Consider the following 25533-nt stretch of genomic DNA (forward strand, 5'->3'; position numbering starts at 1 on the left):
ACATCGCTCGTTGAACGCATTGGCCTGCATTCGCGCCTAGACGCCTCTCGCCATTATTTTGTGATAGTGCCGCGAATCTTTGTAGCGTTTGTTTGTTGTGTTTATTTGTTCATGCTTCAAGGCTGCCGGCACGTCGCTCTATCGCTTCGTTTGTGACGCAAGACGCGCCTAGATTTATCTCGATTGATCGCGTCCAGGCGGTGCCGATTCTACTTTGTGACAGAAGGTTCTACAAACTTCCGAAGCTTTATCTCGAATGTTCGAAAGAGCACGGCCGACAGCAGCGGTCATTCTGTTCGACGACCGCCGAGCACGCTTGTTGCTACGCCGCCGCCGAGTGATTCAGTTCTTTGCGGGCGCACAGTAACAAAACGTTCTCGTTCTAACGCTGCCAATGAACGCTTACACTAATACGTTACAAGCCGTGACCGACTTAGGGTAAGCATCGGCTTCGACTCAGCTTTTTTTCCTATTTACCGAGGAAAGAAGGCGGCACTTGTAACTGCGTGTTCACTCGGTTGTAGTATATATTCTAGATACCTAAACAGCGAAACGACGACGGGAACAAAGAAATCGATACACATACCCACATACCCATGGGACTGTGTATGTATATCGAATTTTTGTTGTGGTCTTCCCGCTTTTGAGGCCTGAAAATTGCCAAAATGCCACATCAGCTATCAGCTAGCTCTACTTGCCGTACTTTTAAGTAGTAGGGCACAGGAATGTATCAACGTGAATCATATTGCGCGTATTGTTTTTCCCGCCACCGCGCCAGGGTGGTTCCTTGATGGCACTAGCTGTCAGCGTAAATCCTGACCTCAAGATATAAAGCGGCAAGGTCCTCTGGGGCTGCAGCAAAACATTCCGAAAATAAAGGAACCGCTTACCTTTCGGGGTCAAACTTTTCGGGTTCGGTCCAATAGTGCGAATCATGGTGCAGTTGGTACACAGGAACCATTACCGAAGTTCCTTTCCTTATGAGGTACGTTCCGTAGCGGTAATCATCTTCCGCACATCGGGTCGTGAATCTATGCACAAGAGATTTTGTGGAAGATTAAATGGCATTCATGTTCAACTTTCTCAGACAAAAACTTTGAAAATTGTTAGATACTTTTACGGAAATATTGATGGTAATGGCCATTCCTCTGATATGTAGCAAAATCTTTCTTTTATAGTGTTGCCATCGATCGCATCGAACAGTTAAAACTGCCATAGGAAACCAAAGGGGAAAGCTGCAGACGATAGCAAAAATGTTAGTACAAAAAAAATGCGAAACTGCCGTCGGGTGACTTGCGGATATATTGATTATTGTAGTGAAATCTTCCTTTCTATGAGAAAATTTCGTTCATAGACGCTTCTTCGCTCAGGAACGCTTTTGCCCAGAATTGTCTGGCATGCCACCTTAACTATCGACTGAATACCTCTTCGCTATACATCCGTTATATGAACTTTTTCCATCAAGGAGAAATTTTATATTTTGGTATGCCATCTCCCACCAGCTTCGTCATGAACACTCCAGTGGTGCATTTTCTTTCCAAATTTGTAAATCAAACGCTGTAATCTTTCCGTCATGAGTCGTTACGAGACCGGGCTAAAGGTCAGCCGAGATAATGAGCTATCCTCTGCATTCCGAAAATGAAAACAATACTATTTGCAGAACTTTCAAATCGAGGATACATCAGTGCGCCTGTATTCTGTGCAGCAGTATCGGAAAGCATTACGCTAAATGTAGCAGCACAATCGTGATTTCAGTGACAGCCTAATTACAATGCACTCTGAAAGAAAGCCTCACTTTAGGTTGGTGCACGCTTGTGATTTTTTTTTCAGATGTTGTCGCACGCCGGCAATATTAATCAGAAAGCATAAAGTAGCCGCAACATTACTACGGGCAACTCATTGCAAACCATGGTGACGGCAATTATAAAACTAAATACATATCGACTGTCGATCTAGCAGTTCAGGTTAAAACGTCCCGAAAACCTAGTGAATAGAATAATACAACCGTCTCCGATGTTCCCGTTTAAAGATGATAGGAAACCTATAATGATGCTGCATTTTAATCAGAGGCAGCCCGCAATATGCACTTCATGTTGACGGGACCAAAGATTCCGTTAGAATAAACCGAATACTCTAATACAGTGAGTTCCAATTCATTAGAACTGGATTCATTGGAATTCATTCCAATTCAATAAAATCCATTTCATTTATTTTAATCCTTTGGCGTGTGCAGTAGTCTTTTACTGTTTAATAGACACTAGTAAGTGTAATATGTTTAGGTGATCAAATAGTTTAGTATTAAGAAATCACTTACTGTGCATGTATCATGACCTGCTCGCTCTGCTTGCGTCTGACCTCATTACCAACTCATCTGCACTGACTTTTATTTTTGTCTAGTCGCTAGCAAATGTGCTCCCGCTTAAATAAGAAAAGTATAGCACTCTGAGGAAAAAGATAATCTAGAATAGACTCAATATTCTTGCAAAATACTCACGTTGTTACCGGTGGATATATCCGGAGCGTCTCCGAAATCACTTGGTTCGTGTAAGGAAGCGTCGTGAGTGTGTGATACGATAATTGGTTCCCCTGGAATAAAACTCTACGACGTTAAATGTCTAAATAGGTCTACTTTTCAGCCAAAACCATATCTGATCAGTTGATGGCTCTGAAAGCATATTAGTCAAAAGAAATTTCCTTGTGCTCCTTTAAGCTGGCTGTGCATTATTTCTTTGGATCTCAAGGCTGCAATGCAAAATTAATTCGAAGCTCCAGCACTTCTATAACAAATAACAACTCCAAAACGAGAAATCTCAAACCGACACCTAATTCTATTATGCGTTGGCAATATGCGATAGCATTAGAAGTTGTAAACGCTTTCACCGGAAGAAACGTCACTTCCGGTCTGGTGACATCACTTCCCTCCAGACAGCGGCAATGCTCCCGTGACGAGAGGTCAGTTTCCTTCAGCCAATGGGCGAATTTTCGTCACCGACAACACATTTTGGCCCCACGAGGGGTGTAACGTGTATTATTCACGCTTCACCAGTGTCACAGCATTAAAACAACGTGCCGAGTTGGAGCCGCTATCATGTCGACGCCATTTCGCTCGCCTAACCTTACTTCACCAACTGTATCACCATCCCACCCTCCACGACGACTTCTTTTTGCCACATCCTGCAGTCTTTCCTCGCCGGGAACACGTTAACAAAATAAAACGCATCACATGCCGTTCATTGCTCTACGCGAAATCTTTCATTCCTCGCACTATAATAGATTAGAATAACTTGCCATCACACATAGCTACTGAGGTTAACCTACAATCGTTTCAGCATTCGTTAAAGCAAACCATGGACTAACAGATTTGGTCTTTTTGTTGTGTTATGTGCATTTACTGAGTATTTTATTCTGCGTTGTGTGTTGTGTTATTTTTCTACATTACTAGCTTTATTTCATTATTACGTGTATTTTGTTTCAAGTGCTTGTGTCATGTCTTTATGCTTGTATCGCCCCCTCCCCTCCCCATATGTAATACCCTCGCACGAGTGCCCTTATGGTTATTGCAAATAAATAAATAAATAAGTAATGCTATCGCATTAAATTAATCAGAGTCAAACTCTATTATTTAGTCACAATGTTTGAAGCCGATGCTACATATTGTTTGAAAAGAAAAGTTCTACACACAGTTGCTACCATCCTGCTCGATCGACTGTGCCTTTCAATACACTGAGGGGGAGAATCTCATCTCTTACCCTTCATGATATTACTAAGGAGAAGCACGACTGTAATCTTGAGAGAAGGGGATTCCATCATGACTGGTGGGTTGTGACTAAGCGACGTGCAAATTGTCGCCGAAATTGGCCAGCTGCAGAATTATACTGGGCACTTAGCCTGAACTGATCATCGCTATGTACACGGGCACCATGTCGCCAATTACACCCTGTAATTCCGAAGTAATATTATGAGACAGAAGTGGGCAACTTCCATTATTTCTTACCTGGCGATCCGTATATTGCTTAAGCTCAGGAATTTGATATACTACGAAAAGAAATACTAGTGAATAAGTTAAATCATCAATATAGGCAAGTTTTCACGCCTGACAACAATTAAGCAGTGCAAAAATGCACTGGAGCACCATCTTCATGCAAACCAGCAGCACCAAAATAAATATTTAGGCTATTCTAGCGTCAACATTAGCTTTTCTTGCTTTACAGCAAATCTTCTGCATCTCTGGCTGCTGTCGTTTATTCGCCGAGCATTATACGTGTAAACAAGGATGAAGTGAATAGCACTACCGGCGTTTGCTTTGTTTTAAGGCGAAAGCCTTTAATGCCTCATACTGTCGTTAACAGACGCGTCGGCAGCCGTGTCGACAGACGCGTCGACAGATTTGTCCGCCTTTCGGCGTCACTGCTTAAAAAGAAACTGCACCGAGGGTGGCAATCGAACCAGGGCATTTGGCATTTGAAGCGGAGACGCTACCACTCCGCCACGAAGGCTCGAGGTTCCAGCATGAATAAACCCGTATCTAGTGAATGCATGGGTTTCATAAATAAAACCACAGGAATAATGTCAAAAAATGAAAATAAAAAATTAAATAAGACAATAAACAAAAATAAAGACAAAATAAATATAAGATGGAAATAAAATTAAAAACAATAAAAATAGGAAATGGAGCAAAAATAAACAATTAAAAGAACCAAAATATAAAAAATAAAAAGTAAATAAAAACAACAAACAGTGCGCCAGGAAACGCTTTCGCCTTGCAGCACTTTAGAGAGCCAAAGTCCCCCTGAATTTTTTGTCATGCTTTTGGCAGGAGCGTTGTACATTGAGCTTTTTCTTCTTATATGTGTAAAAAAATACTCCTTCCCACACTCAAGGATATTTATCTCGCAGTTTCAAATATTTGCACACGACATCTCTTTGACACAATTGATTCAATTGCTACACTGGAGCCCTACTCCGTTTTCCTTCCCTCAACCGGCTCGAACAAGAAAACTTCCAGCAAATCAAGCTTAAAAATAGTAGCCAAAACCGCTTCTTTCAAGCGCAGAATGATTTTGTCACTTCCAACACAATGAACGAAGCACCTCATGATTAGGTATGCTTAAATTTTATCATTCTACTTAATATGCCTTACTCTGCGACTGATTTTCACTCTTTTTCCAAACACAACTGTTTACGCGCTACTATACTTGCGCATCGCAGTTGCAACGTGAGGATAATAAACTTACTCTGCCGTTATCCTTTACAACATTGCCGGATGTTTCTTTCTTTCTTTAAATTTCTGCTCATCTATTTTATATCCTAACTTGGAAATCGAGGCTTACCTCTTCCTTGAAAGCTTCCATTACTTCACGCCTCATTTTCTCCTGAACCTCAGGATGTCTTCCCATGACGTAGAACCAAAATGTCAAGGCTACTCTTGTTGTGTCGTATCTGTGCTCGGAAAAGTAATGTTCGTCAGAATTTACTTCATATATCACCCTCTTACCATTCACAAATTCCATCCGAGCGCAATTTTCAAGGTATAATTAACGCTGTTGTCACAGTACTGCTGTATGCTCACCAAGGCGAATTGGGTAAAACGAAGTTTCAGACCACTGTTGACTACACAAAAACACGATAATTTTTTACTAGCTTAAAATACAGCAAGTAGATGAACGTAGTCCAAATTGTTTAGCGCAAAAGTAATGACTGACTGTCTATTTAGGATGACCAAGCATATGCCTAAGAAATAGAAATGTTGCCGGAGATGGTAGAAACAAAGAGAAGAAAATAAACTACATGGAGAAGTCATTTTGCGGCGTGTTTCCGGATGTGGTTCTCTCTTCAGCAATCCAGTGGCTCCTGCCAGCTACCACCTTCAGACCTCTTTTCACCAGCCAAAGACCATGCTCTTAAGTTAGGTTGGGAACTAGGCTGGAAACAGCGATAAGTTGGCAGAGGCTGCATCTGGGCAATTTATGTGGTGGTCTACTAAAAAAGCGCTGAAAAAACTTCTTATCCAGCACGACTAAACACCGCCGGCTTCAAAAAAAGAACCATAAACGAATATGTACATGTGAGGTCAAGGAAGAATTTTGTGCTCCCGAATGAGACAAATACAAAAAAGTTTGACTACACTTAACAAACCTGAAGAGTGGATGCGATAGGACTATAAATATTTCGATTGTTCCTGCTTTGGTGTTTGTCATTTTTTACGCTATTCTAGGCTGCTGCTCGCACATTAGTCTGCACTCAACCGGTCCACTTCGATCGCTCAACTTAACCAGCAGATGAGGTCACAAGATTGCGGGACCTCTGAGGGAGGTGATGGATTGTATTGCGATGTAGGAAAAGAGATTCACTATTTCAGGAAGATGTTATAGAAGTTGGAATACCAATGGGGACTATGATATTTCTGGTAAGTAATCCTGATACAGTCGCGGTTCTTTTCAGTCAGTTGTGTAGGGAAAGTATACTCTCTTTGAAAGTAATGCGCATCTCTAGCCCTTCAGGCATACTCCCTTCGCAGCAAAGCGTTCGTCGACATTTGAGACCATGGCGGGGGCAATTTTTTTGCGGCTACTGTCTCTCCCAAAGCAGGTTCCAACACCACGACCTGCCCGCAACGGCTCCGAACTCATGTTCTCACACGACGCATGCGCTATATTGGGGCTCACTCAAAAATACTCGGGACAGACAGGAACTCTTTCATGAAGAACAGAAACGATGTGACTACTGTTAGCAGTGTAGAAATCCGTTCAGACCAGTTTCCTTGACATCAACAGCGATAATTCGCACCTACAAAGACGCGAGGGCCAGCATCAACGGCTTAAAGTTGAAAGAAGGATGTGCTGGTTCACTGTTATTGGTTGTTGACTGCCTACCTTACCCGTAGTTTCTATCCTTACTGCCACCATGACCGTCTAGCGAGCCTTTCTCTTCGCTTTATGTTGACAAACACTCCCTCACAGCCCAAGCTTGGTTCAAGACTGAGTGGGAGACTCTATAAAAGTCTTTCGTCCTACTGTGGCTGTATCCTGCTCATTGAACATAATAAAGGTTGCCCCTCTCGCAGTTTAAGGATTTCTTCTATGCGCTTCTGTGTCTAAGCCGTACATGTCAAGCGCTTTCCTATCAGCGCTGGTAATCTGCCCAATATTGGGAACCTATTGGCAAAGGCCGGTTCTATACAAAGGACCAGAGACTATTCATTTGCAATATTTTGCCCCTTAGCTGCGCTGCTTGGGTTGGTATTTCTGCGCGTACTAAAGCATCTTCGGATTGAGCAAAAGGCGTTTGAGCGAAATGGGTGGTCTGGGCAATGGAATATAGCTGTTCTTGTTTAACGAAAGGCGATAAGTATTATTCGCTTGATAAGTTTGTTGCACTCTATGAAAGTCAGCCGGTTTCACTCCCTAATGTTATCTCTTAATCACCAGAACGGTGTGATGTATTCATAAGTCCTTATTGCTTCTTTAAAGCTTATATGTTTCTTACCTTTCAAAGTATTTTCCTGACATTTCAAACAATCCTTACCCTGCAAGAAGAACAGTCATACAGTTGGAAGCTAGTTGATTGACGGTCTCCTCTGACATTTCCTCTGTGTAGGAAAAAAATAGAACGAAGAATACCAAAATCAAAAATCTTATTTAGCTGCAGAAAACATTGATGTATCAACGACATATCAGAACGGACATCATTACAGCCCATACCAACTACATTATCACTGCGACACACCTGCTTTCCCAGTTTTAAAAACCCTCTACTTTTTTCGTACTGCTCAGTACACTAGCCTTCGTCACTAGCATTCGTGAAGAGATCACTCTTAACTGGCGTCATACTACGAAATAATAGAGAATAACGTTTTGCGAATTCTTTATTTCATATACGGTGCATGCTTCTTGCACAGCTTTAGTTAGTCATGCTAGCAGTTAGCGCCTCCAGGTACGGCACCACTCTCCATCAATGGCGCCTTGTCGCGGCAAGTAAACGGGCTAAAGCGTTCCAAGAGATTACATTCGATAGTGCTTGCTTTGTCTAGACGCGCACACCAAATCGTCGGGGGATTTTGGAAAGTGGTGCGTCGACAGTGGTGCGTCGGACCGCGGAGCGCCTAGCCAGCCCAGCGTTGCGCGTGTGCACGTGCGAATGGTACGTGCGAGGCGACGTCGACGAAGAGCGCGGCGGGCACGAGGAATGGAGAGCTGGCGTGTCAGAAAACCGAGATGTGAAGGAAGACAGTGGAGGTAGGGTGCTTCAAGTGGAGGGGGGGGGGGGGGGGAGGTGGCAGCCGTCTGACGTTGGATCCGTGCTGCCGGGGACCTCCCTTGGATCACCCACGCAAGCATCCTGTGTTCGTTTCAAGTTAGGAGGTGGCAGTGGGTCGATTGAGGGCTTGTGCTGCCGAGTGGCTTCCTTGGATAGCCTGCATAAGCCTACGGCGTTTCGGGATGCCACCGACGGGTCTTGGCTACGCTTTTCCCGCTGCTGCTGCCAAGTTCTTGGGGCAGCTGACTAGAGTCCATCGGCGTCTTCCTGTGTTCCCCTCCGTTTCTTACCACATGGCTCTCTTCCAGCGCTTCCTTCGATGCAACGCTAGCGACGCGTCGCAGTTCGTCAACGAACGCGTGTTGAGTGTGTGTTTTTCTTGGTGTTCTCGTATCTTATTGCCTCTTTTCCTCCCGATTTTAAATACGGCTTCGTTTCGTTTTCTTTGATATGTTTGTTGTCTTTTTCGAGCCATCAGGTGATAGTGTCCCCTTCGGCAGTCGTGGACGCGTCACCAATTGGCGACACTAACATTGAATTTACAGCAAAGGCACTTCACACGCAAAATTCGGCAATGCGTTGCTGTCAATATTTGATTACAAATCAACCCTACTGGATGTCTTGGTGAACAAAACCTTGCAGGAGAGAACCTTACTAAAAGGAAGCGCTTCCCCAATACCATCACCAATGCCAGCAGGTGTAAGGTGGACGGATGAAATCTGCCCTTTCTTATCTTCACATGTGGTTATCACGAAGTAAGAACACAGGCGCGAATATTAAGAATGAGACCTGGTGTTTCCAACTTCTATATTTTTCCTATTTTTATCCGTGCTTCGACATTTCTACTGTTGTTACCCGAGCTGCACACCGGTGCTTCTCTACTGCTAAATGAAGCTTTCACATCCGACTCGTAACGCCTGCCACAAATAGACGAACTTCACCTGCACACTAAAAGAAACGGCCGAAGAAGTTTAATAACAAGCTGAGAACCTTTTTAAGTTATTGTCAAAGCTCTATAAATACATCAGCTCAAATCGTGCAATGATTGCCATTCATTAGCGCGGTTCTAGGAATACTTCTACACCCATCCATTATAGCCATGGGGTCACAGGCATGGGGGCGCAGAAGTCATGGTCAAATTGCAATTTCCGAGCCATGTAGTGGGGCATTAATGCCAAACTTGAAGGTCGCAGTCTCGTGTATATGGAAGTCTTTCCTCCGCACACCTCTCGACTTTTGCAGCTTCTTCAGCGTCGTATGTACTCAAAAGTAAGGCCCTAAAAGAAACCCTTTAGGCTGGAGATTATCCATCAAGGCAAGCCTTAATAGACTGGTCCTAAAGACATTTCTTGAAACAGCCCCCCCCCCCCCCCCCCCCCCGCGATCCTTACATTACTGAACGTCATAGGTGGCACCTTTTCATTATAACGGGATAGGCGGGCAAGCTTAACAGTATCCCCACGGAATAAGCGCCTAGCACCCGTCAGAGTACCTTAAGTACCTGGGGCTATTCTAGATGTGGTAAATTCGTGACACCGTAATCCCGCATAGCCTTCTAATGTTTATTTGTTCGTACTCAAAACCGTGGGAACCTGTCTTTATCACTGTTTCTGGCTATATGCGTCACCACATTTATCCGGAATGTTTCTTGCCGCGTGCAGTTCATTCTCCGTTGTTCTCCCGCGACTTTTCAACACCTTATGGAGACTGTGTTAGCAGGCCTCAGGTGACAACCCTATCTTGTTTACTTAGACGTTTTCGTGGTCTTTACATCAAGTCGCGACGACCAGCTTAAAAGGCTACAAGAGTACTCGCCGCAGTTCAGTATTCTGAGCTCATTCTTAAGCCGCTTCGTCAATGAGAAACTGTTGTTCCTGGTCTATGATGTTGGCAAGGACCGAATGCGACCAGACCTCAGAAAACAGCAGCTGTCGGACTATTCCTGTAGTCTGCAGACAAGAAAGTTGTTCAAAGAATTTTCGTAGTTTGCGCCTATTCTCGACAGCTTGTAAGGACGTTTGCGCATTGCGATCTCCTGACCCACCTGACAAAATAGCGTTCCTATTGTGATGGGAAGCGCCACCAATCGTTGCTTTCAAGCAACTGCAACCCCGTTTGCAATAATGACCCGTTCGACGAAAAACTCGAAACCGGGATCCACACGGACGCAGTCAGCTTAGGCCTCGGCGCCGTACTCGCCGAAAGAAGAACGGAACTGAGTGAGCCATCGGCTACGCGAGCGGCTCCCTTTCAAAAGCAAAGGCTGGTTGTTCAACGACGGAAAAAGAGTGTCTCACAAGACAATAAGTCATAACGAAAAACTCAACCCGTACCTGTACAGAAGACCGTTCAAGGTTGTCATTGATCATTTTTCGCATTGTTGGCTTGCAAACATGAAAGACCCTTTGGTCCGCCTCGCTCACTAGAGCTTGGGACCTCAAGATTTCAAAGTCACCGTCGTTTACAAGCCGAGACGCAAGCACTCTCACGCCAATTGCCTACCACGAACCTCTGTAGATGCAGCCCCGCAAAAGACGGCGATAACGACGCGTTTCTTGTACCTATCAGACCAGCACGTTCACACAGCAGCAACGCTCGGATTCCTACCTCCAAAGCTTCATCGACTCCTTGGAAGGCAACCCGTCATCACTGGCAGCGTCTTTCAAGAGTAAAGAGTGAAAGCTTTTTGAAAAACTTCGCAGAATAAAAGCGCTTACATTCTAGTCCAACCTGCAAACCTTCGAGAAGAAATTCTACAGGCTTCACACGACGAGCCGACAGCCCGTCACCTCTAGATTTTTGGCACCATCAGCCGGAATCGAGGTAAATATTATTGGCCCCCCTTATCTAGTGATGTCGCACATATAAGAAAACCTGTAGAGATTGTCAAGGATGGCAGACGGCACCCACCCGACCAGCAGGATTATTGAATCCTATTGAAACACGGTTAAGACCTTTCCAGAAGATCGGCATGAACCTCCTTAGCGCTTTTCCGAAGTCGTTATAAGGTAACAAGTGGTCGTCGTAGCGACTGACTACCTGACCTACTACGCTTAAGCAAAAGCCCTGTCGAATGCACAGCGTTAGTAGTCGCAAAATTTTCCCTGGAGTTCAATCTCCTTTTACACAGCGCCCCCAAATCACTCCTCAGGGACAGGGAAACAACGCTCATGGAAGACCTTACCCCAACCGTACTGCACTACAGCTACAGCGCTACATGAGCTACCGCAGGGCAACCGTGTACCATCCGCGGACAAACGGCCGTTTGGAGCGCTTGAACAAGGCCATCGCAGACATACTTGCCATGAACATCGATTCGGAATATAATACCTGGGCTCTTGTCTTCCACTACGTACTGATATGAGAAGTGGTTCATGAATTTCATGAGATGCTTCAGTTTAGCTTTCGATGAAGACACGACGCTGTGCCTACAAACAACACTACCTTAAACTAGGTAGAACTGCCGTGAAACACTTAAGAAACGTAACCTTTCATAAACCACTTTTCATTGCATCCCTCATTAAAGGGTCTTAACTAGATTCTTAGCAAAAAAAGGGAAACGTGTTCAGCTAGGGACAATGCATTTAGAAATAAAAATGCAGACATTCAGCGCATGGGCAAGTTAATTAACCCTGTCAAGCGAACGCAGGTAAGGTAACCACACCATCCAAGCGTTTTTATCGCTGCCGGTCCTTAAAACTCCTAAAAATCCTTAAAAATGGCAAAAAAGAAACGTTTGTCCCTACTGTACGTCTTTAATAAGATGCAATTTTTTTAACTTCTTTGAGTGCATTAAGGGAGATGTATTTCGATCTATTCAGATTCTTATAGTTTTTTAGCCCGCCTTTTCAGCGCCTATTACTATGCTCAAGATTCTTGTTACTGATTGTGTTTGAATCTATCGCCCTCCCCTGCAACGCAGGAACGCTAGCATAGCTGATCTCGTAATTTAATTAACTTGGGTCACTAAAAGTCCCGCTTTTCGTAGGGCTCTGCCTACAACTTCCTAAATTGTCCTGGCATATCCACCCAGAATTTTCTTGTTTTCGCATTAGAAACCTGACGTGGACAAAGAACGCTGCCATGTCATGCACGAAATGCGCCATACCTAAGCTGTCCTCCTTCTTTCCTTCCAAATTTGCGTGCGAGTCATCTTTGCCAGCCAGGCCATCCATAAGGATTTGTGCCAGATCGGGCATCCTCATCTGAAAAAATAGTAAATAAAGTTAAGCCAGTTTAAGATTACCAACAGCATGCCTACAAGCCTGTTTTGAGAGTTTGTACAGCGTGATCTTGTAGGTGAGGCCAACCTCTTGAGTAGTCATTGGCCTTTTAGCGAAAGAATCTTCTTTAAAGAGGTATAATGAACAGGAGAGACATGGGAGAGCCCTTTGCCCTGCAGTGGGCGTAGTCATGCTGATGATGGTGATGATGAACTAGGTATACGCTACCACTTTGTCTTCCTCAGCATGAAGGAAAATTAATAAAACTATTTTGAAGCGATAGAATCACTACGCCAGCCATTTCGCCTTGTCGAGCGTGGTCGCACCTCGTCCGTATGCCCGTGGCGGCAGTGGACACCCGTCATCCGTTTTTAGAGGAACGCGGGAAGTAGGAGTGAAAGTGGACAATACATTTATTATACAGCTTGTTCGCCATTAAACGCGCGCCGTAGAATACCTTTCTCAGCTGAAGTGGAAGATAGTTCGATCTCAAATTTCGCATAAAAATGGTGGTTGGTCGGCAGAATCGTTTTATGCTACGTTTGTTTGAGGTATTTGCCTTAATCAGTCAAGAGCCCCGCCGCGGTGCCTCAGTGGTTACGGCGCTCGGCTGCTGACCCGAAAGACGCGGGTTCCATCCCGGCCGCGGTGGCTGAATTTCGATGAAGGCGAAATTCTAGAGGCCCGTGTACTGTGCGATGTCAGTGCACGTTAAAGAACGCCAGATGGTCGAAATTTCCGGAGCCCTCCACCACGGCGTCTCTCATAGCCTGAGTTGCTTTGGGACGTTAAACCCTAATAAACCAAACCAAACCGAATCAATCAAGACGGCAAAACAAAACAAGCCGTTATCTCTGCGATTATTCCGGTGGCGCCATTTAGTTCGGTTTGTCGGCCGTACAGATTCGTCAAAGGAAGGGGCTGTTTTGCAGAGGTTTGAAGAAGGTTCTTCACGAAAAACTTGCAGTTTGTGGACTTCTGACCAAACTAAGCTTTGGTAATTATTAATTAAGGAGTTGCAAAAGCGACTTCAAACCTCCCGTAAAACACACCTCCCTCCCCCCCTCCCCCCCTCTCCCCCTCCCTCCTTTGCCGAATCTCCACGGCCGACAATAGAAATGCCGCCTACAGTGCAATCGCTGAGATAACGGCTTGTTTAGTTTCGTCTTCGGCTCACATAACGTGAATATCCTACTTTTGTTATCAATTCAGGCAAGCACTCCAAACAAATGTAGCATAAAACGATTCTGCCGCCCGAACACCATTTATGCTCGAAATTTGAGGTAGAAAACTTCAGCAGTTCAGGTGAAAGAAGCATTCAACGACGAGTGTTTAATTACAGAACGGTCTTTGGTTTTCTTCTTTCATTCGGTTACAACCATAATTTTGCCGCAAGGGCACAATAGATACGGCGTTGTCCTAACGTTCACTTATATTTTAGCGCTACTGCATTAACTACCCAATCTTTTTACTTCAAATTTATCTTAATGCACACGCAAATCTCTACTATTCACTCTAACCCATTTATTTGCCTGGACATGACGGACTCGGCGCAGCGTTCAAAGCTGCGTGATGCTTTGTCGCCATGCATACCCCACAGGAAAGACACCGAGAAACATGAGGATAGGTACTCCAGTGTTCTTCGCGCAATAATAGATGTTTGGAGACAGCAGTTGTACGCACTCTACATTTTATCACAATAAGTGGGGTTCCAAACCTGCGGATTCCTTCGTCGGTATTGAATCACATCTTTTACTTTCTTGGTCAGGTCGCTGAATGGGTTGTTGAATATGCACTTCATGAGGTTCACAGGTACCTTGAGCCGCCACGACCAGTTGTGCAGGCATTCTGAAAACGCACACAATATGTTTGGTTCGGTGGCCGTAGCGCTTCTGAGAGAGTATTTTGAACAGACATAAGCACTTAATAAATGTCAGTCACCATCAGCCTGACTATGTCCCCTAAAAAAAAAAGGCCTCTATTATTGATTCTTATTTCACCCTATCCGGTGCCAGATGGGCAACTTCACTAATGCAAACGTCCTCTCATCCGCACACCTAGCTTCACAGCGCCTTGCAACGTTTGCCTTTACTTTGATTACACTCCGTTACCCACAAAATATTCGATTGTCTCTCCTTCGAATTACATTCCCTGGCTTCCCCATATTTTCCTTTTTCAGCTAATATATTGTTACGGAACTTATGCCGGGCTGCTACGCAACTTACGCCGGGCCGCGCTTCGGAGCAAGTGAAGAAGACGAAGGGCGCAGCAGAAGAGAAGAGGACGACGAAGGGGCGCGTACTCGAGACTGGGACTGGCTCTACACTGGCCGTTCACCGTTTCACTGTTTGCTCCCATATCCCCGTTCATCCTGTAAATAAACCCATTCCCTTCGTCACAACTTGGTGGAGGGGCCGGGTAAGTCGTTCTGGACCCTGCAGAACCTCGACGGAGCAAACGCTTGGCTGGGCTACCCCCTGACCTACCCGACATGGCGAGCCAAGACGGAAGTGGTCCTTCTTCGGGTACGGCTGGCCGTGAACACCAAGCATCGACCAGTTCCTGGCCTCCTCAGCGTGAGCCTAGAACGTTTTCCGGCGGCGTGGACGAGGACGTTGAAGATTTGCTCAAACACTACCAACGGGTCAGCAAATACAACCGCTGGGACCCAACCATGCAGCTCGTCAAAGTGGTTTTTTATCTCACCGGTACCGCACTACTGTGGTTCGAGAACCACGAACAATCCTTCTCCACCTGGACTAAGTTCGTGGAGGAGATCGCAAAGTGCTTCGGCGACTCCCTCACAAAGAAACGCAAGGCAGAGAACACCCTATCTCAACGAGCACAGTTGCCTGGAGAAACCTGTACGACATACATCGAGGAAGTCTTGCGGCTCTGTCGAATTGTGAACAGAAGCATGACCGAGGAGGACAAGGTTGGCCACATTTTGAAAGGAATTGCTGTAGATGTGTATAATTTTCTGATCACTAAGGACACCCTCACCAGCACGTCTGACGTTATTCAGCATTGCCGCACGTTCGAGGCGTTGAAAATGCGGCGAATTGCACCGAAGTTTGGGCGCCTTGCTAATGTTACCACTGTTGCTAGCGTCGACTATTCTGCCCATGACGATCTTGCCACGCTCGTCCGCAGGGTTGTCGCCGACGAGATGAGCAAGCAGTTGCAAGGCGTCGGCGTACCACCACCGCCTGTGTATCAAGAATGCGCAGTCCAACCACCGCCTTCCGATCCCCAAGCTTCGTGGACCTGGCCTCCTGACCATCAGCGGCACTCCCACAGTTACGATCGTGTCTCCGAGCCCCCGTACATCCGGGGTACACCCGTACCCCGTACACCCAACGTGCGTCCTGCAGCTGCCTCCGACTCCCGAGCACCGCCCGCTCCCGTCGATACCTACGGTTTTCGTGAGTCGCCGACTTGCTATCATTGCGGCCGCCGCGGACACATCGCGAGGTTTTGCCAACGCCGGCGACCACAGCCTTCACGCTCCTGGACCCGATCTTCGGCCAGTTTCCGGGACAACACTGCGTGGAATCAACCAGCCAGTTTCCGGGAGAACACTGTGTGGAATCAGTCGGCCGGTGTCCGGGAAAATGCTGCATGGGTTCAACCTCCTCCCCCGCCACTTCGCCCTGGTGCCTTCCGGAGTGACTCCCCCGCTTCTGACCGTAGCTTCACTCCACCACCGCAGCGACGGGGCCGGTCCCCATCTCCACGCCAGCGCTCTTCTTCGCCCCCGCCGGGAAACTAGCGGGAGCGGCCGATGGGGGTGAGGTCGCAGAACGTTCAGCTTCGCCAATTCCTCCGCCTGCTGTGATGTTGAAAAACAAAGTGCCAGTTAGTGTAAATGGTGTAAATACTCTCGCTTTGGTGGACACCGGTGCCGCAGTGTCTGTAATGAGTTTGTGTTTTAAAAATCGGTTGGGGCCAACGGTTATGTTTGCTTTGGAGCGCAGCGCCAGTTTTCGCGGAGTTGGGGGCGAACATTTGCGACCTGTGGGACTCTGCTGTGTGCCGGTCGAGATCGCTGGAGACACTTTTAGGGTCGAGTTCACGGTTTTGGAACGAGCCACGCATGACGTTATTCTCGGTATTGACTTTCTGCGTGAGTGTGGAGCGACGCTTGACTGTGCCGCTGGCGAAATTATCCTTCGGCGAAATATTCTGTCTGCTTTAGTTGAAGATTCAGCCGCCCCTGTTAACGGCGTATTGCGTAGCAGCCCGGCATAAGTTCCGTAACAATATCAATAAATAGCATTTTTTACCTTGCCCACTATTCTTGATGGTTTTCGTTACACCAACCATTTGCATTTCGACAGCTAGCTTCGCTGCCTTTAAATTTTGTTGGAGTTCTATCTTTAAGCTACAAGTTCCTGGTCCATAGGTGAGTGTGGCCAGGATGCTGGTATTATATAATTTTCGTATCAAATGCGACAAGTATAGCGTTGAATATAAACAAATGCAGAAGTCAGACAACTAGTTACCAGTCGTTAAAGCTTTAACACAGTGATTTGAACTGATGCTATGCGTTATTAGGTGTGCGGTAAAATTGCATTAATCACACCCCAAAATTTCAAAGAAGTTACCTGAGCAAGACTTTCTCACTATTCGTATTCCTTAACAATCACTTATGTAGCATTCTCACTAGAGCATTCAGCTTCAAGAATGGGGGAGCAAGCGAAATCCTCTTTCATTCATCGCATTGCTGCAGAATATCAGGCTAGCAAGCGCGGCCGTGGCGAACCGATCATGTCAGCGTAAACAGTTTGCAGCCTATCTGTCGAAAGCAAACATTAAGAGCAGAAACCTTCCTATTGAAGACGCCTTTCAAAGTGGCCGCTGGGATGGTGAAGGTTGGATGCATTGAGCGGAAGTCATGCTCCCCATGGGGCATTGGTAGCCTTCGTTCGAACACACACACAACGATGCATTTACGTCACGAACTTTTTAGCGGCGCTAAGCAGTAATCTTTTATTGACTCGCCGCGTCCCTTCGTTGCATGGCCCCAGGTTTGGTGCACACAGACTTTGACGTTTGACTTACTTAAGTACGCCGGCCGGTGTCGCGGGTTCCCAGCGGCATGGAGAACGAACCACATTAACATAATCCTACTGGCTGCCGAGTACATTTCGGTATTCTCAAATGGGCGAAAGCCGTCCCCCGGTCCAGTGCTTGGCTTTCCAAGGGGGATGGCTTGGCATAGCAGCCTGCTCCTTCAAATCTGAGTATTATAGCATTGAACTGTCAGTAACAGGAAGATTGACGCATAGTCGACGCAAATCAGCAGGCACAATAGACGCGGTGTCTGATGTGGCTACAAAATTGCGAGCATCGCGCCTAGCGGCCACACCGCGACAACAAAATGGCAGCTTGTTCGAGATACGTGATATGATATGTTCAAGATACGTGATATTGGGGCTTGCTGCAACTTCTAATGAAAGCGAAAGCTGCAAGCAGGAACTAGTCACTGAGCATGCGCAGACGACACTTCGCAAAACTAAATCGTACCTGTTGGGGAGAACCCACACTCGCGGGAGTTTTTTTTTTTCAGCTAGTTTTTTATACCTATATATACCAGGCAAACCTTTTCCTGCTCTGCAGAGGGCGCCATATTTCATAAAGAATGATTTTGTTAGCTCTCTAAGCCATCGTTGAAGCGTGAATGTACTATTAGCTAAAAAAACGTTCTCACGGCCAAGTTCATAGAAAAAACCGCTGTTGAGGTTCGGGAAGACCTCGAGAGCATTCGTGAACAGCGGGTTCTCCGGATTCCGTTGGACGTCCGTGTCGATGCCATACGCCACCTTGCTAATGACGTCGAAGGTAAACCGCTCGCACAAAGTGTTGATTTCCGTGTCGGCGTCGTGGTCAGCATGTTCGCCTAAGACTTTGATGAACTCTTGCTCCGCGTTCAGTAAAGTGGGCAGCACCTGTTGGATAACGCACATGTGAAAAAACGTCTGTAATACAACAAAAGTTGCTGCCTAACATCCACAGTTCTGCGAAAAAACGCTCGACGAGCTGCCATTCCCTCCGTTGTTCGACTTTAAGGCTACGCGGTTGATACGTTAACACACCTATAGCAGGCAGCCATTTTGATCGTAGTTCTGAGCCGTCTGGTCCTGATGCTTGCGCCACCCTAACGTTCGCTGCGCTCCTCCGGCGATGATGTGTGATTTGACAGCGAGGTAATCTGTTTCCCGTAAGGCTGCATTTTGCAGTTGCCATCACCATTTCTCACGGTCATGAGCGCGCCGCATCTCGGCTGTCGACTTCGGCTCATCCGACGGTGCGGCGTCTTCCATGGTATAGAAGCTGCACACCACACGTGATCTATCTCTTCTGATCCGCGCAAAACACAGTGGTCACGGGTACGTGAGGTACTCTGGGCCTAGTCGTCTGATCTCGCATGAACGGCGCCGAAGGCACCGGAGGAACTCAACAGGTAAATGAAATAATAACAGCCTAGATGCGCGCGACCACCGCGCGAGCCGAAAAGAAGACAAAGCAACCACTCTGCGGAGCGCGGTTCCGTTGCTCACGATTTCTCCCTGTAGGCATGTGCCACTCCACCAGAGGCCAACATCAACAATAGCCAGTCAACAAAGCCCATAGCGGTGCGGTGCAACGCATCAACATGCTACAAGTTGATGATGTAAAGCCATCGGGTCATATACAAACAGTGGCGTCGTTGGTTTGTGCTCTCCGCCATTTTGCTCGTTATTAACGCGTTAACGTTAAGGAGCTCGTGTCGTAGAAAACCCGATGTCGGTAGCGTTGGAACGCCAACATCCAAATTTGTCGATAGGATCATGACGGCACAACCGCATGATCTCATGCGGAAATTTGAAATAACCCACAACACTAACCTGAAACTTGACGTCACGCGTGGAATGAGAGTGATTAAAACATGGCATGTAATGTCGCAAATGATTTAGAATTACGAAGTAATTCATTTGGCTTGAAGAACATTTTCAAGAATGTAAGGCGGCATTATAACCATTGACCCTTTGTCTGCGAGCCAGAAACGTGATCGGCTAGACCACGCAAGGCACTTTTCTCCATTGCCTTCATTTTACGAAACACAGTACAAACTGGATTAATTGAAGAGGTGAGCCAGGCTACAAACAATTGCTGTTATTGTGAATTATTTAAGTTGGTCGCTTTCTCCCCTGCGCTTATCCGCTCAGGTACACAAGCCTGAGTTTTCGAAACCTCGATGATTTGACGAACAGAACCACCAAAATACCGACGGATATCTCTTACATGAACATCGGCATTCCGAACGGTTTTTCAGCATTTCCACCTGCTATGTAAATCGAATAGCAGTAGCATATCTTATGGCACACCATCATCATTTTCGACAGGCAAAACCGCTTGGCAGGGTTGCAGTGTTGGAGAAATAACAAGATTTTATGTGCATGTCGTGGGGGCTTTCAAGTAAGGCCGTATATTACGAGTTCATTCTAATTAGTATGTGTGTAATTAGATTGCTATCGCGTGATTCCCTTAAGACGGAGCTTAAGTGTCCCGCTAATTTTCTTTCAGATCGCACCAGAAAGCACGCCCGGATAAGATGCAGAGAAATGCACTGAAAAAACTTACGTATATGTTTACCCCTTAGATAATGCGACTTTCAATGCAGATCTTCTCGATTTCCGTTAGCAGATCCGTCAGCCTCACTAACCGGGTTTTAAGAACTGACCGGATGTATTGTGCTGTTCCTTTGAGACACGCTTATATAGCTGCTTATCCGCTTCGTTTTTATCCGTACTGGGTGCGTCATCACACGCGACTCATTTAATTCGGTCACTGCTCAGTCAGTAGCGGCGAACGCGTCATCAGCGCAGACATCTTTGGAGCAACACTTATGAAGCCGCTGGAATGTGCAGATTTTCCTAACGAGTCTGGTTAAGTTAAGGTGACTGGTGATGGTGACACCTAGGTATTTATGTTTATCGATGTGGGCTATTTTTTGGTTTTTTATTGGGTTTAACGTCCCAAGGCGACTCGGGCTATCAGAAACGCCGTAGTGAAGTGCTCCGGAAATTTCGACCACCTGAAGTTCTTTAACGTGCACTGACATTAAAGAACCCCAGGTGGTCAAATTTCCGGAGCACTTCACTAAGCGTCCCTCATAGCCTGAGTCGCTTTGAGACGGACAGCAAAGAAATTTTGTCGTCTGTGCAACGAGCAGTTGTGAATAGAACACAGTCATCAACGAAGCGCCTTACACTGCCGGATGCCATGTCATCTGAGGCAACGATGTCATTCATGTATGTTAAAAATAAACAGGACCAAGGGCTCTACGCTGAAGGGTCCCAGGGCCAACAGGTACCATTCCAGATGAGCACCCTTTAACGTGGAAAAGCTGCTTTCTATTAGAAAGGTCCGCTCAAATTCCTTTCAGTCTGCAGTGGCATATCAGTGTACTCAAGAATTAAGAGTAGTTTGCTATGGGACAGGGAACCAAATGCCTTAGAAGAAAGATTGTGTCTATTTGCTCGGCCTTATCAAGCGACGATGCCAGTTTGTAAATGGTTGTTGCCAGTTGTGTGGCAGTAAAAATAGCCTTCTGCAATCCATTCTAGAAATACGAAACAAAACACGTTTTTTTTCCTACAAATGCGATTATGAAGTTGGATAAGATATTGTCACGTAGCAGTTGGTACAGGTAGCACCGCGTCCAGACGGCAGAGGAACGCCAACACCGAGATGATGCCAGCGCACACCGAGACGGCCAGGCTGGAACGTCGAGCTTCGTCTTCTTCAGCAGCGAACCGCGTGGCGCACGAGCTGCGTGCCGAACAGCCGCCGAGCGGCTATTGTTGTAGACGCGGCATTACCCTCCCTCTCGGAAAGAGCATCGGCCCGATGCTTTAACAAGAAAATAGGGAGAAAGAAACAAAAAAAAACAGAGTAACGCACAGCACTTAGTCACTGAATGTCTCGCGAAAAATAGGTCTTCATCCGCACTACATGAACAATCTCTGGTCTCTGCTGACGGCGAGTAGTCCGGGAAGCCCCATCAGGGAGAACTTCATAGGTTACGTCGCTTAGCTGACGGAGAACTCGGTAGGGGCCGAAATACTGCTTGAGCAGTTTTTCGGAAAGGCCACGGCGTCGAATGGGGGTCCATACCCACACTTTGTCGTCCGGGGCGAACGTCATCAGTCTGTGGCGGCGGTTGTAACGTCAGGCGTCACGGTCCTGTTGGTTCAGGATGCGCACTCTTGCAAGTTGTCGAGCTTCTTCTGCGCGAAGCGTGAACTCCTCGGCGCCAACGTCGGGGTCGCGGCCATCATGGGGCAGCATTGCTTCCAACATTGTCGACACTTCGCGGCCGTACAACAGACAGAACGGCGTCCTCCGCGTGGTTTCCTGTTGAGCCGTGTTATACGCGAAAGTAATATATGGCAGGATATCGTCACAAGATCGATGCTCAACGTCAACATACATGGAAAGCATGTCGACGAGAGTTTTGTTGAGGCGCTCGGTCAGGCCATTCGTCTGGGGATGGTAGGCGGTTGTTGGCGAAAATACAACAACGTCGTCCAGGTATACCAAGCACGTCTGCCATTTCAGGCCCGACAAAACAGCGTCCATCATTCTCTGAAATGCTGCCGGAGCTGAACACAAACCGAAAGGAAGGACCTTGAACTCATAAAGGCCATCCGGCGTCACGAACGCTGTCTTCTCGCGATCCCGCTCGTCAACTTCGATCTGCCAGTAACCACTTTTTAAGTCCAGCGAAGAAAAGTAGCGCGCGTGCCGCAACCGGTCAAGAGAGTCGTCAATGCGTGGTAACGGGTAGACGTCTTTCTTGGTAACCTGGTTAAGCTTCCGGTAGTCAACGCAAAATCGCAGACTACCATCCTTCTTCTTAACCAAAACCACAGGCGAAGCCCACGGGCTCCTCGACGGCTGAATAACACCATCCTGCAGCATCTCTTTGACTTGTTCAGCTATGGCTTCACGCTCCCGCAGTGAGACACGGTATGGGTTTTGCCGAATTGGTCGGGTACTGTAGTCCGTAATGATGCGGTGCTTAGCGAGAGGCGTCTGTCTGACTGCCGACGTAGACGAGAAACAGTCTTGGAACTGATGCAGTAGGCCGACTAGGCTCTCCTTATCGGCTGGGGGTAAGCCTGGGTTCACGTCGAGGATCAGCTGAGGTGTGCAAGAATTGGACGTTTCGCTCTGGAGGGCAAGGCAGTCGTTAATTTCGGCGATGCTCTCGAAGTATGCGACCGCAGTGCCCTTGGCGATGTGTTGCCGTTCGGTCCCGAAATTCGTTAGAAGGACATCTGCCAGGCCGTTCCGTAGCGTGACGATACCTCTGGCGATGCAGACCCCATGAGAGAGCACAAGCGCAGTGTTATGTTCTGCTACGCCGTCAGCACTGCACCGGTCGTCACAAATGATGGTAACGAGGGCACAGGATCGCGGAGGCACGGTCACATCGGCGTCGATTATGCGCAGGGCCACTCTGCGTGGTTCGGTGTCGGCTGAAATCGTTCCAGGGGTCGAAAATGTTACCAGACGATCAGGAAGGTTTATGATGGAACCATGCTAACGCAAGAAGTCCATTCCGAGGATCAGGACTTTGCAGCAGTGCGGCAGGACAACAAAAGTGCCAACAAAAGCAGAATTGGCAATGGTGACTCGAGCAGTGCATCTTCCGACAGGCATCATGAGGTGACCGCCAGCAGTACGAATTTGAGGTCCATCCCAGGCTGTCTTTACCTTGCTGAGGCGATCCGCGAGGTGCTTGCTTATTATCGAAAAGTCCGCGCCTGTATCGACTAAAGCAGTCACTGGGTGCCCGTCAACGTGAATGCGGAGGTCGGCGCTAACTGCATCGGTGTCAGGGAAACTCGGGTTCACAGAATCGGGCTGCGGCGGCATCGGGATCTCGGCATCGCGCTCCGGCGGCGTTCGGGGGTCTTCGTTATATCCGCTGTCAGCAACCTTCCCCCCTGAGGTCGCCGCTTTCATTTTCCCCGGCGCGGGCTTGGAGGCCGGCCCCGCAGTCCATCTGAGAAAGCCTGGCGGCTGGGTGACGTGATGCGTGCGGGAGACGGAGATCGGGGTCGGCGGGTAGAGGTGGTGTCATGGGCAGCAAGGTACTCCTCTATTTCGTGGGGTCGCTCACCGAAACGGGGACAAGGAGCGTCACGTGGGAAACCCCGGAGGCCGATTTCACAGTAGGGGCAACGACGATACAGGTGGCCGGCTTCCCCGCAATGGTAACAGAGCGGCTGCTGATCAGAAGTGCGCCAAACAGCCGCCTTCCGGGCCAGTGGACGCATGGCAGGTCCTCGCTGAGGCCGCTGGTAGAATGATGGTGGCGGAGCGGTTGGCGGCGGCGGGTGGTACGGCAAGCGTTGCACAGGTGGCAACTCGGAACGGAGAGCCGCGGCGTAGCTCATGGGGCGTGGCTCCGGCATGACTGGAGGAGGCGGTGAAAATGCTTGGCGAATCTCGCCGCGCACAACCTCGGTAAGAGCCGCAGCCGTCGGATCAGACGAGGCAAGGGTCAGTTTCTGCAGCTCTTCACGGACCACCGCGCGTATGAGCTCACGCAGCGACGCATTGTCGCTGGACACGCTCAAAGAAGCCGCACTGGCGCTTGGCTCACCGCACAAGGAGTCATTTCGGCGGCAGCGTTGATGCAAGGCCCGCTCAATGGCGGTCGCCTCTTTGATGAAGTCGGCTACCGTCTGCGGGGGATTCCGGACCAAACCAGCGAAGAGTTGGTCCTTCACACCTTGCATCAGGTGGCGGAGCTTCGCGGATTCCGCCATATCTGGGTCAGCGCGCCGACAAAGACGGGTCACGTCCTCGGCGAACATGGCAACGGTCTCATTAGGCTTTTGGACGCGAGCGTCCAAGAGGCGCCGCGCACGATCCCGGCAGTCCGTGCTAGCAAAGGTGTCCCGGACCTGCTGGCGGAAGGTATCCCAGCTTTGGAGATCGGCCTCCCTGTTCTCGAACCAAATCTTGGCTCCGTCTTCGAGGGCGAAATACACGTTCCGCAGCTTCTGCGCAGGGCTCCATTGGTTGAAATCGGCAACCCGCTCAAACTGGTCAAGCCAGTCTTCAACGTCTTCGAAAGTGACGCCATGGAAGCTGGCTGGCACGCGGGGTTGCTGGAGCGTCAAGTGTGAAGCGCTAGCCTGAGCCATGGTAGTATGCTCACCAGGTCGATGAGTGCGTGCCTCTTTTGGGAGGAGACCAAACTCAGGGACCAGTCCCAGGAGGCGGCGGCTGCTGCGGTGAACGGGCGTGCAGACAAGGGGTAGCTGGTCGGGACTCGATGAGCGGCTGTCTGAAGAGGTGTTGGACATGGGACGTCGAGCCCGCACCTCCACCAGTGTCACGTAGCAGTTGGTACAGGTAGCGCCGCGTCCAGACGGCAGAGGAACGTCAACACCGAGATGATGCCAGCGCACACCGAGACGGCCAGGATGGAACGCCGAGCTTCGTCTTCTTCAGCAGCGACCCGCGTGACGCACGCGCTGCGTGCCGAACAGCCGCCGAGTGGCTATTGTTGTAGACGCGGCAATATGTTTTATTAGTTTTCACGTACTGGAGCTTAGCGAAATTTGGTTAAAGTTACTACCGTTAAGACAGTCTCCTTTCTTTAAACCGGGACTACTCGAACTATTTAAGACAGTCTCCTTTCTTTAAACCGGGAATACTCGAACTATTCGCCAATCGTCGGAAAAAACACAGTGCCTGAATGATAACTGGAAAAAAATTAGTATAAAGGTAAAAACTTAGAGGCCATCGATATGACTTCCCATTTTTATGCGGGCGATCGCGACGCATGTAACAATGAAAAGGTAAAGGGGGTTCAATTAAGCGTCGGTAACAGACTAGAACGAGTCAGGGAACAAACGCGAGCTAATGGTATCCTAGTTGTAATCAAAGGAACGAAACAGTTATCAGAAGGGCATGAAATGCGAAGGCAAGATAACGGGAAGACTGTTTGGGTAATAGAGTGGATTCTAGTAAAAGACACGCATAG

The 25533-nt window shown here is 47.8% G+C and overlaps 1 protein-coding gene and 1 pseudogene across 2 annotated transcripts in view; one reads left to right on the forward strand and one right to left on the reverse strand.

The window, feature by feature from the left end:
• Positions 1–891: 891 nt before the first annotated feature.
• LOC149347352 (putative cytochrome P450 6a20) overlaps positions 892–25533 on the reverse strand; it is a 41437-nt pseudogene continuing 16795 nt past the window's right edge. The window contains exons 6-12 of the transcript XR_016282571.1: positions 18193–18430; positions 14197–14327; positions 12365–12461; positions 7525–7588; positions 5331–5439; positions 2495–2586; positions 892–1031 (exon numbers count right to left, since the gene is read on the reverse strand). The product of XR_016282571.1 is annotated as a putative cytochrome P450 6a20 (transcript). The remainder of the gene's footprint in view (positions 1032–2494; positions 2587–5330; positions 5440–7524; positions 7589–12364; positions 12462–14196; positions 14328–18192; positions 18431–25533) is intronic.
• LOC149347353 (uncharacterized) lies at positions 14971–16251 on the forward strand. Its single transcript, XM_089586026.1, has one exon. It carries the CDS (start codon positions 14971–14973, stop codon positions 16249–16251), a length of 1281 nt encoding a protein of 426 aa, XP_089442152.1.

Source organism: Amblyomma mixtum, chromosome 4 (genome assembly GCF_055824585.1).
Source record: "Amblyomma mixtum isolate Tamu chromosome 4, ASM5582458v1, whole genome shotgun sequence".
Lineage (NCBI taxonomy): Eukaryota > Metazoa > Arthropoda > Arachnida > Ixodida > Ixodidae > Amblyomma > Amblyomma mixtum.